The sequence below is a fragment of the Octopus bimaculoides genome, chromosome 3 (genome assembly GCF_001194135.2).
Source record: "Octopus bimaculoides isolate UCB-OBI-ISO-001 chromosome 3, ASM119413v2, whole genome shotgun sequence".
NCBI classification, from domain to species: domain Eukaryota; kingdom Metazoa; phylum Mollusca; class Cephalopoda; order Octopoda; family Octopodidae; genus Octopus; species Octopus bimaculoides.
The window spans coordinates 141922417-141941054 of NC_068983.1; the positions used below are offsets into that span (position 1 = coordinate 141922417).

Here is an 18638-nt window from a genome sequence, read left to right on the forward strand (position 1 = left end):
ACCCTTAACGTAGTTCTCGGGGATATTCAGCGTGACACAGTGTGACAAGGCTGACCCTTTGAATTACATGCACAACAGAAACAGGAAGTAAGAGTTAGAGAAAGTTGTGGTGGAAGAGCACAGCAGGGTTCGCCACCATCCCCTGCCGGAGCCTCGTGGAGCTTTTAGGTGTTTTCGTTCAATAAATACTCACAACGCCCGGTCTGGGAATCGAAACCGCGATCCTATGACCGCGAGTCTTGCGCCTCCACTATGCATTTCGTTAACAGCGACCTTAAAGGGAGTTAGGAAATGAAAGAGGCAGTGTGTAAAAACCTCACGAATCTGTTAAAGCACTATTCCGACAAATAATGATAGTTCCCAATAAGGGATTTTTCAGAAATTCACTCTTACGAGGTTTTTTATTTAATGGAACTTGCTCTATATTTATCATAAGTTCAATTTTTCTTATATCGATTTAATTTTGTTTATTCATTAAGTTGCAGGAAGAAGCTGGTCCTTTAATTAATGAACTGAAAATGAGACGACTCGATATTCTGGGGTTGCGTCTAGGTTCTAGAAACTCACCCAAATCTCTTATTTTCCGATAAAACAAATAACGATAATACAATCCTTTCTGTTAAAGATACAAGGCTTGAAATTTAGGAACATCGACCCCAGTGTTTCACTGGTACTTAATCAACCCCAAAAGGATGAAAGGCAAAGTCGACCTCAGCGAAATTTGAGCTCAGAACGTAGTAGCAGACGAAATACCGCTAAGCATTTCGCTCGTCGTGCCACCGATTCTGCCAGCTCGCCTCCTTAAGTAACTATGATATAATGACGCCATTTACGCGTGCATCTGTTTAATTAGTGGCTGTTGTTACATCTTTACCATAGTTTCTTGCTAGTATCTAGATATTTAAATGGCAAACTTCTGCCACCGATGAGGAAGTTATTTACAATATAAGACACGGTCTGCCATCTTGTATGCGACAACATTCTACAAGACTCCAGTGAGTTGGCAGATTGATTGAGCTGCACTTGGTATACGTCTCTGATTGCCGGGTCACTTATACAGAAATCGTGTAGTGTCCAATCGCAAGTATATTCCTCTTTATCATACTTTATATTAACGAGAACATGTGTCATCGTGAGAGCCTCTACGTGGTCGTTCAAATGCTAAGAATAGTCAGTTTTCTGTTAAATTACATTCTACTGTCTTTCACAAAAGAAGCACTAAATAATGTAGCCATACGTTTACTGACTGAAAAAAGAACAGGATAACGGGTATTGCTACTTTTTGCTTATCTCACTCCATTAAAAAACTGGATTATCTCCTCCGACAAAAAAAAATTAACCCTCAATAACACAAATAAAAATGAAAATTTGATACGTGAAAAGATTAAACAACTTATTGAATCTAACATTTTTATAACATGCCTATTGAGGAGGCCAAAAGTCAATATGTTGAGATTGGATTAAAAGGGTTAGATCCTTTTGATTTAATACTTGTCGCCACATAAACTCAACTTCTTAGTGGGGAGATAACCCAATTTAATGGCTTTTTTATGGAAGGGAGATAAGCAAAAAATACCCGGATATTTTCAATCAGGCATGACCTGGGGCAAAGCAACTAGGAAGACAAACATCTGAAATTAACAGGATTCTTAGTGTAAATACGTTATATCGGATATATTGCAGCTTATCACGAAACTTAATACAGATTCAATTGATTCCGAAGATCAGCTACCCACACAGAACATAGGAAAATTAGTTCGATATATTAAAAAGAAAATATTGCCTCATTAAACTCCGAGTCTAAATATGTTTTTCATCATTTGGGGACTCGATAAAATAAGTACTTTTAGCATACTCTGGAGTGCAGGCAATCTACCTTATACTCTGTGTTATGCAAGAACCTGGCTGTTTGCCCAGTTAGAATATTATTATTGGCAACCTATTCAGTCGACAGGTTTACTATTTTTTCTCTTGGCTACAGATTGAAGCTGTCTTTATAGTGTTCAACATTAATAAGTCTATTTTGAAATGTAAGAAACATGGCAGTATGTATGCTAAAATTAGAATGATATTATGTAGTTGAACCGAGTCTGTAAGCCTGTTCCGATACCCGGTTAAAATTTCAGTTACATCGCTAATGTCTGCTGGAAAGGCATAATATGCAAAAATCAATTATTTTTAAGCTGTTGTTTTTATTATTAAAGCGGCGAGCTGGTAGAATCGTTGACACTCCGGACAGAATGCTTAACGGCATTTCACCCGTCATTACGTTCTAAAATTAAATTTCGCCGAGGTCAATTTCACCTTTCGTCCTTTCGGGGCCGATAAAACAAGATCAATTGAGCATTTAGGTCGAAGTTATCGACTACCCCAACCTCTCAAAATTGCTGTTCAAAACAATGCAACGATCTGGCAGAATCGTTAGCACGCCGGACAAAATTGTTTGCGGCATTTCGTCCGTCTTGACGTTCCGAGCTCAAATTCCACCGAAACTGACTTTGCCTTTCATCCTTTTGGGGATCGTTTTAATCGATTAGCCTTCTCTTCCAAATTTACAGTCCTTGTGCCTATAGTTGAAAGAATTATAATTATTTTGAAGCAGTGATGCTGCCGAGGTCAACTTTCATTTTTGGGGTCGATATAATCGACTAGCCCCTTCCCCAAAAAACTTCAGGATTTGTACCTATAACAGGTAGAAAGGATTTTTTTTAAGCTGGCAGATTCGTTAGCGCGTCGAGCAAAATGATGAGTGGCAATCCTGCGGGCTTCTTACGTTTTGGGTTCAAATACTGCGGAGATCAATTTTGCTTTTCAGCCTTTCGGGGCCTATGAAGTACCAACTGAGCTCTGGGGTTGATGTAATCGAATTACGCACTCCCCTAAAACTGCTGACGTTGTGCATAATTTGAAATTATTTATTTGGACAATATGTTGGAAAACACTTGGTTAGTAGATGAGCAGCACACAAAATCCTGGTATTTAATTATGTCCCTTTGTTCTAGATTCAAATGCCACAGAGGATTGTATTTCTTTCATCTTTCCAGTATCGATAAAGATAATGCCAGTCAGACACTTGAGTTGAGTCAATGCTCTCTAAACTCTGGGGTAGGTTCTACCAGTGCTTTACTGTTGATCTATTTGACCATTTGTAAGACTGTCTGCAGGTAATATGTAAACTGAAAGAAACTTCTAGGGATTTTGTATCCCTGTGAAGAGATTAGATTTAGTATGATGAATGGATGTGGTATGCAAGTTGCTTGTTCAGAGGAGTAGAATGTTCTGTAGAAGCATGATACATACAGCATATCTTTGGGCTAGACATTTTCTTGTGAGGATGAGCAAGTCCCTACCAAGAAGGCTAGTCTTCAAGTGCATTTTTTGCAGTGTCGTGAATGAGATGGAGAGGACATCATAAGAATTTGTGAGATCTAGTATTTGACATTTTGTATAATATACACTAAATATTGTATTATCTTATCTTTGACAGTTTATGCGTTGCTCAGCATGAGATACAGGATTTTTCTATTGACATCATTTAACATCCGTTTTCCATGCTGGCAAGGGTTGACTTAAAATTGGTAAGATGGAGAGCTGTGCCAAGTTTCAGCCTTATTTGGCATGATTTCTACAGCTTGGTGCCCTTCCTAAAGCCAACCACTGGCAGGGGTGCCAGTTACGAAATACTAGCATTGGCCACGACTACAATCTGACTTGACAGGTCTTCTCAAGTACTGTAAATTGCCAAAGATTTCGGTCATTTGTCACTACTTCCATGAAGCTCAAAGTTTGGAGGGTACCACTGGCATGGGTGCCAGATATGCGATGCAATTTTCTTTGCTGTTGTTAAAGATTATTACATTTCCATAGAATAATGTTTAGGGTTTTTAAGACGACGGTACAAGTTTGTCCGACATGAGGTATCTAGGGTACATACAGATGACATTTGTATGCAGATAAGGTTAGTGAGTATTTTCAGATGACAGCAAGCCTGTAGCTAATTAACAAGTATAGGAGTGTTGAGAGTCCATTTAAGCAGATAGCATGTCCCAAAAATCTTCAGTTACATGCTACAATGGCTTGGTTGGATAAGAAGCTTCTAAGAGATCTGACAAATATAAAATTCTTGTATCAGACATTGTTGAATGCTTTACTGATGTAAAGGGCAGTGACATCTTTCTCGAGCAAAAAACGACTTATAAGTAACAGAGTAAGTCTCTGGTAGATCTGACTTTAATGAAGCTGTATTGATGGTTATTGAGGATGAGCACTCAATATGTTGAAGGTGATTAACAACCATTTCTATCATATTTGGGATATAATAAATGTGAGTGGTCGTTTGCAGAAAGACATTGAAAAGTTTAGCAGGTTTAACTTTAAAAAGCACCATGGAAAATCGTTCAAGATACAGAATACCTACAGAACTAAGTGATGAAAGCAATATATAAAAGACGTAATTATGTATGTGTTAGTGAGAGAATGACTGTTTTACAGTTGGGACTGATTTTAGACAAGGTTATATCCTATATTTTTCTTCAGTTTTTGCTGTAGATTTTAGCAGATTTATCAAAAAGGACATGGTCTTCTTCAAGACTATAACCAGTTCTTATCTGAATTTTTGCAGATGTTTAAATTCTGTAAAGATCACTATGTAAAAATTCAGCTAACAATTTAATGCAAAAACCATAAATGTCTAATGCTAAGATAGTATAAAGATTTAGATTATAACTATAAATTATAAAGTCTTAGAAAATGTACCTCATTTCACCTATTCGGACAGTAGAATATTTGCAGATCGAGGTTAGGCATTTTGTTGGCTTGCCAAAATTTGAAACCGTATAGAAACTGATGGCATTCTATCAAGTGTCTGTCGTCCCTTGCATTGTACATATAGAGATCGAACCACCAATGTAAAAATACTTGGAACTGAACAGAAAGAACTAGTGATATTGCAGAGAACAGTGTCTGAGTTGTAGAATAGAAATTTGATTCTTGCAATGAGCAACGAGAAGCCCAAGCAAAAACTGCATGGCAAAAATTTGTATCTCATATAACGATGGGATCTCCCATCAAACACTACATTACGAATGTTCAGTTTTTGATTTTTTGCTTTTTTCTGAATGACCTGCACAAATGGTTTGTTCAGTGATCAAGTGTATGTACTGTACATTAATTCACTCCCTCAATCAAATCAGTATTGCCCTGTACATACGCACAAGTGTACCACATGTCAGGTGTCAATGATCACAAAAGAACATGAAGTGTTTTGCTCAAGAACACAGCACACTGCCTGATCCAGAAATTGAACCCACAATCTAGCGATCATGAGTGCCACACCTTAGCCACTAGGCCACCAGAAAGATCTAGTTTTATGAGAAATGATTGGGGATTCAGAAGCAGATATTGCAGCTGAAAGCAGGCCAGTACATGACATGGCATGGGCTTGTTTTTTTGTATTCCATCTTTCTCCTACTTTTCTGGAGAAATAGTTTCTACATTGTCACTCAGCCTGCACTTGATGTAGTACCAAATTTCATTTCATCCACTCAATGTAGTACCAAACTTGATCTTATTTGACCACTACATAATATCTTTAAAATATGAGTTCATTTGTAGACTTAAATCTTATAGTATACATGACAATAAAGGCAGGATGATCATTGCTATGGTTATTAGACAAATGACGTTGGTAAATTGTACTTATTCTAAATTTACAGGAACCACTGACTAAATTCATGCAATCTAAAGCAAACAAGCATAGAATTATATACTAGCTTAGACTGAACACACAAAAGGGTTTGAACTCTATACTTTGTTAGCACTGCGTCACTTACGACGTCGAGAGTTCCAGTTGATCCGATTAACAGAACAGCCTGCTCGTGGAATTAACGTGCAAGTGGCTGAGCACTCCAGACACATGTACCCTCAATGTAGTTCTCGGGGATATTCAGCGTGACACAGTGTGACAAGGCTGACCCTTTGAGTTACAGGCACAACAGAAACAGGAAGTAAGAGTGAGAGAAAGTTGTGGGGAAAGAGTACAGCAGGGTTCACCACCATCCCTTGCTGGGGCCTCGTGGAGCTTTTAGGTGTTTTCGCTCAATAAACACTCACAATGCCCGGTCTGGGAATTGAAACCGCGATCCTATGACCGTGAGTCCGCTGCCCTAACCACTGGGCCATTGTGCCTCCACACTCTATACTACAAGCTGACAAAATATCAATTTTACAGTGCCTCTGCTATAATCAATAGAAAATTTGTTTTTACATTGCCATACCTACTTTCAGCAAAGTGAATCTATCCATTTGAAAATGAAGTGTTTTTGCCACAGACACCAATATCTCTTTAATGGTGACAGAACACTCGTTATTCAGTGTTCAGTCTACTCAATATTGGCAATCAGCACATGTACATCATCACATATGTGCACCATTCATATGAAAACTTATGAGTATACAGCTTGTTGGAATTTTGAAGATTGTTCTTAATTGTACAATTAATGTTATGTCTATTCAAATGGAACTGATTGAGATTATTTATCAGTACCTTTTTGTTATTCTCAGTTGGGACTCTTTCATAATATAATGATAATTGTCTTACATACAGTCGGCTTTCGACTGGGAGATGAGGTGAATGAGTTGTTCATTAAATTGATTCCAGTAATTAGAAATGTGGAAATGCATATTTCTAACAGCACCTTTTTGTCGATTATATCAAAGCCAGTTTTTGACTAGATACATTTTTCATTGTACCATCCAGATGAATGAAAGGTAACCACAGCAGGATTTAAATTCAGAAAGTAAAAGAGGTGCAACTGCATATATTAAAGCGTTTTATCCATTGTTCTATTTATTCTTTTGATCCACCATAATGATACTATATTTCTAGCAATTTGTGTATCTTATTGTTTCATTTATTTTCTTACAGACAGCATTACAATCAATCTGCCCGGAAAGGACCGAAGGTAGATGTGCAGGCTGCAAAGAAGGAAGCAGCTGCCCACCAAGTACCAACCTACACACCACCACCACAGCAGCAGCAGCAGCAGCAGTCTTACCCTTCACCTCACAGTAGCAATGCAAGCCCTATTTCACCAACTTATGCTAGGCAACCTCATAGTCCCGTTACCCCTATAACACCTGGGGCTGGTTCTGGAACTTTCGTTCATGGCCAGTACAATTCTCCACTAGGATTGTATTCTGCTGAAGCCGCTACTGAGGAATTAGCTTGTCAGTCTGGAGGCGTTATTACTGCTGTTGGTGGGTAAGTATCTCACTTTTCCTACTGAAGTATTTTACCCCAATTAAAATTATATCTGTTTTACACCTGTTAATGCATTGATTAATCTTTCAGCATGTAATATAGTTAACAATATTACACTTCCTCTCACTTTTCCTTCTCCCCGCTCTCCTTACACTGTATGAAAGAAGACAAACTTTTGAGAGGAATACCAGTAGTCTTAATATATGTAATTTGATGGGAAGGTTCAATAAACACGTTTCCATTTACCACTTCACTGATTCAAACATTGACAAAAGTGAACAGTTTATTTATATCATCTTCCTGTATCTGATTGATACTTCTTATGGAGTCCAGAGAAATGAAAGTTGGTCTCCATAATATTTAATATCAAAATGTTAAAAAAAAATGCAACTTAAAACCACAAGGCAGTTTGATGTTCTGCTGTCTAATATCCTGATAATACTTATGTGGAATGGAGTTATAGTTAAAACCAACTCCAGGATTTGAAGTGAGTCAACCTAGGTGAGATTTGATCTCAGAATATAAAGTGATATAACGAAGTACTGCAAGGCATTTTGTGTAATTCTGCCATCTACCTCCCTGCTAATATTTCTGATATCAGTTAAGGTAGCAAGCTGGCAGAATTATTAGCATGTCAGGCAAAATGCTTTGCAGCATTTCATCTCTGTACATTCTGGATTCAAATACCACCAAGGTCAACTTTGCCTTTCATATCTTTTAGGGTCAATAAAATAAGTACCAGTTAAACACTGAGGTAATATAATTACCTAACTTGCTGGCCTTGTACCAAAATTTTAAACCAATGTTTTGCTATTGGCACAATGCTAATTTTGAGTAATGATATAATTAGCTTTTCTTAATTATGGTTAGTGAACCAACCTAGAAACACATCATTGAAATACAAATTCATTAGTTTAGTTCAATTTCATCCACCATCACCCAATTTTCTTGTTTATTTTTTTTTTTACTTGTTGGTTCATGTTTTTGTTTTTTGTTTGTTTTTTTATCTGATGGTTTAGTAAATTAGGGAATAGATTAAACTGATAAACTTGAGCCTGATTATTTCCTGTCAGATATTTTATTGACTTTGATAGATGAAAATCAAAATTTATCATGGTAGGGTATGAATTGGGATCAGTGAAACACTAAGATACTGTAAATTCTACTTTTTGAGTATCTCTTAAGTTGAAAAATATATAAAGCTATTATGTATAAAAAAATTTTAATTTTCATAAATAAAAATACTTTAAGAATTTAGATATGTTTACTTTTCATAAGAGAGAAAGCCCGAACTTTTGAACAAACTCGATTGTGAAGATTTACTGTCCTACTTAAATCTTTAATTCCATCACTTACATTTCTATGTTTATATATTTTATTGCTGTGTATTTCCTTATTTGTTTATATTGTCATTTTTGCATTGAGACTGAATTTTACTGCCAGTTTATTGATAAACAATTTATTTTTACCCCACCCAATTTATATTTTTAACCTTTAGTATTCTGGCTTATAACATTATAGAAAACAACTATCTTTGCCAATAATGACATATTGCATTCAAATCTTATGTAAACTTGTCAGATCACTAGAAATACAAACATCAGTATGAAACCTAATTTTTCATTTGCAATTTTCAAATACCAGCAGTATTATAAGATAATGTAGTAACTTATGTTACCTACAGGATACTAAAGGTTAAAATTCTACTCACCTGCCTAACATTGTGACCAATTTCATTTTTAGTATTTTTGTTTGTTTTTTTTTGTTTTAAACATTCAAACCCTACCTGAATGTTCCAATTGCTATCATCAGTGATCAATCATCATTTTGTGTTCCTTCATATTTCTCTTCCCTCCGTCAATTTTATAAACAGTGACATGAAGATTTCTGGTGGCCCGAAATATGATCCCTGCAGGTCAGTTTTTAAAACATTTTTTTCCATCTTGCTATTACATCAGATAGATAGATGCTCTCATTAAGCATACAAATATATATATATATATTTATATATATTTGAAAAGATTTGTAAAAGTACTACACGAGTAAGTAGATATTGAAAATGAATTAAAATGAAAATGCCACTTTTTAAAACATTTTTTGGATGTTTTAATTAATTTACATGTTTCGGTTTTTTTGAAAAACCTTATCAAAAATGAATATAAAATGTGAGAAGAGACAAGGGCTTTATTAGCCCTTTTCGCTTCTCACATATTTTATATTCATTTTTGATAAGGTTTTTCAAAAAAACCGAAACATGTAAATTAATTAAAACATCCAAAAAATGTTTTAAAAAGTGGCATTTTCATTTTTATTAATTTTCTATATATATATATATATATATATATATATATTGCAGAAAAACAGTGCTCAGTACAACTTTTATTAGAAATCTATAGTGATATGCTTATGTACGAGATAAATAGGGATTACATTTTCAAACTACATGTCTGCTGGTTGGAAAGAAAATGAGATTAATGATGTGCCGTAAATCATTTCCTTTCTACCTACTGACATATATGATATGCCTGTTGAAGGAAGCAATAGTACAGGGGTGTAATCCTTGTATATCTCAAACATTAACATTGCTTATATAAATTCTGTGTGCATGTGTCACATACACACACACATACAAAGTGATAGTGATGCATGTAGTGGTTGCATTTGATAGGTTTAGTCTTAATATTTGCAGTGAAGCTTTCTTTAGAGATAACAGTTGCTTTTTGTTGTTTATTTTTCTGTGAACAATTAGTTTGCAAATCTATCATATATCAGTTTTATGAGACCTGAATAGAATTAGTGATGTATAAACAGCCAAGACAGCATTTTATTGGCATAAAGTTCATTATTACTTACTCTTACCCAACTCTGCTCAAGTAGGTTTACCTCATCAGATGACTTCTCCAATACTTATGTGAAAGTCATTGTTCCAGTACACAAAAAAAAATTTAACCTAATCTTCAGGCTTCATTTTGCAGTGCACTATCTGGGACATAGTGTAACAATATAGAATTTTTGATTTGTGTGATCTTAAGGGTAAGTGGATCAGCTGAACTATCAGAGCATCAGAAAAAATGTTGTATAGTAATGGTTCTAGCTTTTTTACATTCTGGGTTCAAATCCCACCAAGGTCAACTTTTGCTTTTCATCCCACAAGGGTTTATAAACTATAGTACTAGTCAAGTACTGGTATCAATAAAGTCAACTAATTTCCTCTTCTCAAAACTGCTGACCTTATACCTAAATTAGAAAAATTGTATTTATTTTGTTAGGAAGATTTGTAGTATGGCACTTAGGGCAAGTCTTCTATGTCCTCAGACCAACCAAAGCCTTGTGAGCGGATTTGGTAGAGGGAAACTGAAAGATACCTGTTATATACATATATATATATATATATATATATATATATATAATGTTTGTGTGTCTGTGTTGGTGTGTTTACATCCCCATAACATTAGCAATTCAGCAAAAAGAGATCAATAGAATAAGTGCTAGGCTTACAAAGAATAAGTCTTGGGGTCAATTTGTTCAATTAAAGGTGGTGCTCCAGTATCTCCAATCAAATGACTGAAACAAGTAAAAGAGTAGATGCAAAGATGAACTTGATCTGTACAAGATAGCTGAGGTTCTTATGGATTTATTAGAGGCTTGAGCAAGCTAAACAATTGTTATAGTTACTTTGGAATTTTAACAAGACAAAGATTTGGAAATTTGTTTATAGAATGAATGCTCAGATAAGTTAATGTGATGAAGTCCACTCTGCTTGAACACCCTATGGCATGAATGTAGTCAAGTGAAGAATCTTTGATCAACATTTTGTGATGATTCCACCTTTAATATGGAACATACATTTCTGATATTTTGAACTTTAAGCTTGTGGCCTTCATTTCAAAAATAAAATTAAATGGCTTTGAAGCTGATGTATTGAGTGGATCTTGCACACATGCAGAAGATTTTAACTGCCCAAACTAGCTTAGAATACATAACTGTTGTCACTTTCCAATAGATATATTCTAGGAATAAGAATTTTTATTATAAGAGCTTATAATGATAATACTTGTAGTGTGATCTGTTGTCCAGATTGTTTTTCTCTTAAATGTAGCCTTTTCTTTATCCATGGATCTGATGGTTTGTTAGTGTAGTTTTTACTTTTCTTCATGCTAACCACTAAACTGGGACTGACAAATATATATGTACCTTGTTCAGTACAATACATACTGCCGACTTGACAACACAGTAAGAAATCAAATTTGAATTTGATCATGAGGCCAGAAATCTCACACCTTAACCTCATATCTGTTGTACCTTTTTCTAAATAAAACTTAGATGTTGTCTGCATTGTATTTAATGCCCTGGTTTGGTATAAAATTTCAAGATCAATCTATCCGTTTCATTTAAAAGTTTATTTGTTCAAATGTTACTGATGTGAGATTTCTTTTACAGCATACCAGAGCATTTTTCACCTCTTGAACATTTCTGGAAATGTACTAAACTTGTTGTGGCAATAATGTTCTCTCATTACTTATGAATCTTATTATTAATGAAGGATGCTTATTTGCAACTACTGTTAACAACTGTTGCACATAATTCTCTCTCTCTCTCTTTTCCCCTCTCTCTTTTCTCCCCTCTTTTTCCTCCCTCTCTCTCTCCTCCTCACTCGCGCTCTCGCTCTCTCTTTCATTTTGCCATGTCTCTCTCCCTCTCTCTCTCTCTCTTTTATTATTAGCTTTAGGAATATTAACTTTAGTTTCACAGGTATTAGAGGATCTGCAAAGGTTATGGGTTCAGCCCCTTCATTCTGACCAAGTCATCAAAAAAAATTATGCGACCTGGGATTTTTTTTTTTTATAGCAAAACATTAACATTAGAATTGTTTTCTTGAAGTTATTAACCTCTTATAAAGCCCAAAGAAGTTCTGTGATAGAATATTATTCATTTATCTATTAGCTCTCTTTCTCACACACACATTCCTAGACAACTCTTACAAAAAATAAACTATGAATATGATAGGTAAGTTAACACTTTTTCATAAATAAACCTGTTATATTCTTTTGTTTCTTTTATCACTAACCACAACAGCCTTGATTCCTCAATTTCTATATCCTTTATATATCATAATATAGTTTTCATTAATTACAATTCTAAATATCTGAGTCTCTATTTAGATTTTTTTTTTTGTTTTCTTTAATTGATCAGAAATTATGAAACTAGACAACCAAACACTAAAATTTATTTTGCATGCATAATGTGTATGCACTCATGTACTCGTGCATGCAAGCAACAGGTAAGTTATTCTTTCTGGTAGAGATTAACAAGTATCAGGGGCATCAAAAAGACTCAAAGAAAATTAATATAGAAATCAAGAATGCATTTTTTATCAGTTGGCAGGTTAACAACTATTCCTCTACAAAATACAATATCTCTAATATACAATTTCATAGCCAATATTTTGTCAAAAATATACACCATTTGATCATTTTAATTTTTCGTTTTTTTTTTCCTTTTTATCCACTTGCATAAGGATGCAATGCTGATGTGCAGTACATGTGTAACCACTGTTCTGCAAGTGACCTGTCAACTATATCTTATAGCTAAACATGTTATCTTTTCTCTTTCAGGTTACCTGACAAACCCAAGATAAATTATCGGGATTCTGAAGTCTACAAGCTTATCAATGAAAACGAATCAGCAAAGCGTGCTGAGGAGGCCCGACGTGCTGAAGAAGCTGCTGATATGAAATTAACTGGCAGCAATCCATCGAAGCAGTCACTGTCCTTCAAAGTATTGCAATGGATGACTGATACTGAGAAACCTGCTGAAGAAGAAGAAACTACTACACCTACAGGTACTATAAACAGAATATTTCTGATGATATTTCTTCTACTCTGTAAGCGTGCTTGTCTCATGTGTGTGCGTGTGTGTGTCTCTGAATATGTGTTCAATAAACACTTCTCAAAAGCGTCTATGGTCAACTTTATCCATATATGTAAGGTAGACTGGATACATATTACTCAAACCAGGGTTTCAATTATTTGGCTTTTTTTTTCTTTTTTTTTTTTTGGTTGACTGTATGCATCAGTGAATTCAGAATTTTTTTTTTTTTTTTTTTTTTTTTTTTTTTTTTTTTTTTTTTTTTTTACACATCTCTTTCTCTCTCTCTGCATTGAACATACACTCAAGATGTCTCCTAATTTTATCTTTCAATATTTATATATTTTCAAAGTGTGTACTTATATTGCTTAAAAATCGTAAGCTATTAGTTTTAATTTGTGTATGCTGCTGATAGGTTAGTAGGAAGTGTATGTGTGTGCACACACATACAATAATTAACGTGTGTTACATATATTGTTTATTCACTCCCTACTTCAAATTTCTCCTACCTTGTGCTTCATCATTGTTTACTGAATGACATAATTGTTTATTTGGAATGGAGCCAATTGGCATATATTGGGTTTAGATTATACACACACACACACACACACACACACACACACACACACACACACACACACACACACACACACACACACCTACCTACCTACCTACCTACCTACCTACCTACCTACCTACCTACCTACCTACCTACCTACCTACCTACCTACCTTTCCTTTATGCTCGCCACTGGCTTGTTTTATTATGTCCTACTTCAGTGGAGGATGTCTTGTATATAAATGGCAGCTTTATGTAATACTTTGAATCATTGCATTACAACAGCTGCTCAGAAACTTGGTAGCCACCAGCTTGTAGACACTGAAGGAATATAATGAATTCTCAAATGGTAGATTATATATTGTATATCTTTATACCTCCAGATGTCAACATAAAATACTTCATCCCATCCCCTGTAATATTTCATTTCTCCAGTTTCATTATATTAAACACACATGAGAAGTGAGTTCTCTTTCATTGTAGATATGTTTGGCAACACTTCATGACTGCTGGATGAACTTAAGCCTGAATTGTTATAGTGACCAAACTGGCAATAAAATATCTGCAAAGCATTTGAATTAATGGGTCTAAGGTGGTTACCCAGTTAACCTTTACTAGAGGTTGGAAGATTTAGAATGAACTATCCTTATGATGATTGCAAAAGATGAGCAAAAGCATACAGTCAAGAAGTGACTTTTTTTTTCACTGTGGGATTACTCATCAATCACCGCTTATATTAAGTCAGATTTATGATCAAAGACATTTCAGCCTTGACTGTACCAACTTATGAAGGGGTGTATAGGGTAACATTATCAGTATTTTCTTTATTTAAAATGGTAGATGTGATTTGAGGGATTTGGTTGCCTTTTCTAGCAGGTAATGCAACCATGTAAAGGTTCTCTCATCACTGGCATCTTATTTTAGGCAATCTCCATCTGGATATGGATTCAGTATTTTGAAAGTGGCAAAATGTCCAAGTGTGGTGGGTTACAAAATCAAAAACATACTTTAAGTTAGAAATTACCTGTAAGAAATTAGATATGCAGTTATTTGAATTAAAATACTTCTGACCATATTTCTTATTAAATATATTATTTCAATTTGTTTAAAAAATAAGTAGAAGGCATTTAGTAAAATTACTCTTATGTTGCTAAGATGATGCTTGAAGAATTATTCACAAGAGTCTAAAAAATGAGAGAGAAATGTGTGTAGATAGAGGAAGAGAAGTTATAAAGTTTGTGACTGAGTCAGTGAGAATAATGGAGAATGAGTAGAATTAGAAAGAACTGAAAAATGATAAAATGGAATATCAGACAGAAAACAAGGCAGGGCTTGAAACAAAGATTCACTGTCAGGAAGTAAAAGTAACTCATTATTTTTAACAAGCAATACATTAGTATTTAATATATATATTTTAATGTTTTATTACTTTAAATATATTTTATAGAGATTATCGTAATATATAATAAAAAGCAAATTGACTGGGACTTCAAATTTTGCACATCTGCTCATTCAATTAGTCACAGCAAGAGTAAATGCTCAGTTGTTTTTGAAAGTTCTTTAAAATTATAAAATTATTTTTAACTTTGAATCTTAATGTTATAATTTTTTTAAATTGTTACTATAAATATATCTAATTTATTCCAGAGCTGCATTTGTTCAAGTAATTTTGATCCAATATGTTAGGATGTAAACAATTGCATCATAGTAATCATAAGTCATTAGACACACACTGCTGTAATCAATTATCATTTTGTAATATTAATAATATATATTATTAGATATCAGTATTTCAGCATACATCTTCTGCCTGGTCACTGATACTCTACTTCACTGCAATGTTTAACCACCATTGCTTTACACAACTTCGACTGATTCAGTTATGTTATATTTTAATTTCTTGTTCTGGAAGAAGTTTATTTTTTCTGTTTACTGAACATTTTATTTTATTTTTGGCTTGTTTGTTTTGCTGAATAGTTTAATCAAATAAATGGCTCTACAATATTGATAATGATGTTTGAGCAGTAGGGCTTATTCATTTGATTAAACAACTGCTAAATTGTTTATATTATCATAAGCATATTCACCCACTACATTTCATTTCCTCTCACACATTTCTATTTTGATACACACACACACACACACACACATTCCTTTTATATTTTTTTACACACACACAGAAAAGTTTGTTTCTACAAACACAATCTGTTTCATCTACTCACTTTCTATACCACTCTATCCAATATTTTATATATAAATCTATTAATTTCCTCCATTTTCTCCAGATACAAATACATCTTATGATGCAGACTCTCACATTGGTGCTGACCAGTATGTTAGACAAGGTATTATCACTGACAACATACACCCTATAAATATGAAACTATAGTAGTGTAGTAGGGGTGGCTACTTTCCTCTGCTGTCCACCTTCTTTCATTTCTGCTTTCCTCCCTATTTGTTGTTTTTTTTTTGCTTTTGTAGGAGGCATTTTTCTATTTTGATTGGTTTTGACATTTTTCCCATTTTCTATCTTAAAATGTTGATGCCTTTTGCTAATTTAGTATATTGCACACTCTGGAGATGTGTATGATATATATGTATTTATATCATACACATGTTTGGTGGGATGGGGTATGTTTTTTATCCTAATTGTTTTCATGTGTGCAGTACTGTTGATAATTGCTAACTGTCAAAGTGCACACTGCAGTGTGTGTGTGTGTGAGTTTGTTTCACTTTATTTGAAACTGAATTTTTTTTTTTTTTTTTTTTTTTTTTTTTTGTGAGATAATTTGGATGTTAATAAATACAGCATTATTTAATGTGCACATATATATATATATTCACACAGTGTAAAATGAAACTTTTGAGCCATCAATATCAGGCAGGTATTACACCAGATTGTATACTGCTAGGTGTTCTACTTTTCAATGGCATCTACCTTTTGTGAATGTAGAACAGTGAACGACAAATAGCAGTGTTGTTGGCAGGGGGCATTTCTATATGAAAGGAAGATAGAGAACAAAAAAAATACAATGTTTTTAAGAGAAATTGATCAGTTAAAAGAATAATGGTTATGTATTTACACATTAACAAATTATAGGTTCAATTTTAACTTGACATTAATACCATTTTGCCTGACTTGGTTTCTTTTATCTGTTATTAGCCTCTATACAATAGGTACAAGGCCTGAAATTTTGGAGGTGGTGGCTAGTCAATAACATCACCTCCCAGTGCTCAACTCCTACTTATTTTATCAACCCCAAAAGGAAAGGCAAAGTCAACCTTGGCAGAATTCACTCAGATGAAAGAAATACCATGAAACAGTTTGTCTGGCATGCTAAGTTCTGCCAGCTTACTGCCTTGTACTAAATAGTTGTTGATATTTTATAAAGCCAGAACTATATTTACTGAAAAGGTACTGACTTTAATACTATACTATTTAAACTAGGATAGAAGACTTTAGTATTCATTCATGTGAACAATGTTGGATAGGAAATGTAAGAACTGCATTGAAATTGGAAAGATGTTTTCCATAATAGTCAATTACAAGCAAATGACAGCAGCAAAGATAAAGAAATTGATGGCTCATAGCCCTTGACTGCCTTTAGTAGAGTGGACTCAAACATTTGAGCCAAATCTGAAGAAACTTCCTTCCACTTCTTTTACAACCTCTGAAAGAAGTAATAACCCATACTTAGTTTCATTGATCATACTTGTGTATAACAAAATTATAACAGGTTTTTAAGGATGCTCAAACGTTAGTATTGATTTGCTAAACTCTTAAATTATATTTTTAGAAATTTCACCACACACGTAGATATCCTTTCTGGCACATTTTAGAACCTACTTATTTACCATCCATTTTACTGCTGGTATGGGTTGTACAGTTTGACAAGATCCAACAAGCTGCAGGGCTGCAAAGTTATAAAAATAATTGTAGAAAAAGGCAATGAACAGAGGGGTGTATCTGTCCGAGAAAGGTGATGAAATGAAGCTGTTTGTGAAAGGTGAGATAGTGACCAAATACCCTGTTGTTTCATCAGTCTACATCAAGCAGAACTATGACAAAGAGAGATTCTAACCACAATCACTCCTTTCTTCCAAGACTACATTATCTAATGTTCATTTTGAAGATGGCAGCAATTTGAGAACAATTTGGCTGCTGTTCCAACCTGGTCAAACAACGATGTAGCAGCTCCCTCATATTGTACTCGCATTTTGATATGTTGTATTCTATCATTAAGAGCCAGGTATTTTAACTGTAATAAAGTACTGGTGATAGGTATCCAGTCAAAAAGGGACTGCTTCACATCCAAAGTTTGTCTCCATTGTCAAGTTGATTAGTGCTTTATAATATAACCATTTCATTTGATACACTACTCAAGGAAAGCAACAGTAACAAGTCAAATGGTGGTGAAAATACTACAGACTATATGCTAATATCATTATTACTGCTTCAGGATAGTAAGCAACTCTGATCCAGAGTACCAATTGCTATTGCCCTAGTAAGGTATTATTTTCTGAGTTCGAATCCTGCTTTAGTGAAATTTACTTTTCATCCTTTCAACATCGATAAAATAAATACCATAATTACCAAAGTTGATGTACATCAATTGTGCTCTATAGAGGTAGTAAACTGACAGTTATTAGAGTATTGATCAAAATGTTTGGGGGTTTTTTTTTTGGTTTTTTTTTGCATTGTGAAGTCAAATTCAGATCTATTTGGTTTGGTTGCCAGCATTTCAAAAATTAAAGTTTATTGAAAATTTAAAAACTTGGAGCATTAATATACTTTTCCAAGCCGAATTGCTGGAGTTATTTCACTTTTCCAGAAAAATGTTTTCTTAAAAAAGTTAGAGGGTTAAAGTTTGATCATTTTCTCCCAGTCAGGAAACAGGATTTGGAAGCTGTCATTTTGTGCATGACTGCATATTTTGTCAACATCCTGAAA

The 18638-nt window shown here is 34.3% G+C and overlaps 1 protein-coding gene across 6 annotated transcripts in view; it reads left to right on the plus strand.

The window, feature by feature from the left end:
* LOC106874768 (LIM domain-binding protein 3) overlaps positions 1–18638 on the plus strand; it is a 234732-nt gene that overhangs the window by 187339 nt on the left and 28755 nt on the right. For 4 of the 6 annotated variants that reach the window (XM_052966594.1, XM_052966597.1, XM_052966596.1 and 1 more), the window contains 4 exons: positions 6926–7261; positions 9135–9176; positions 12877–13103; positions 15973–16032. In XM_052966594.1, coding sequence (XP_052822554.1) covers positions 6926–7261; positions 9135–9176; positions 12877–13103; positions 15973–16032 — 665 coding nt within the window. The remainder of the gene's footprint in view (positions 1–6925; positions 7262–9134; positions 9177–12876; positions 13104–15972; positions 16033–18638) is intronic. The other 2 variants (XM_052966595.1, XM_052966600.1) reach the window with 2 other exon arrangements.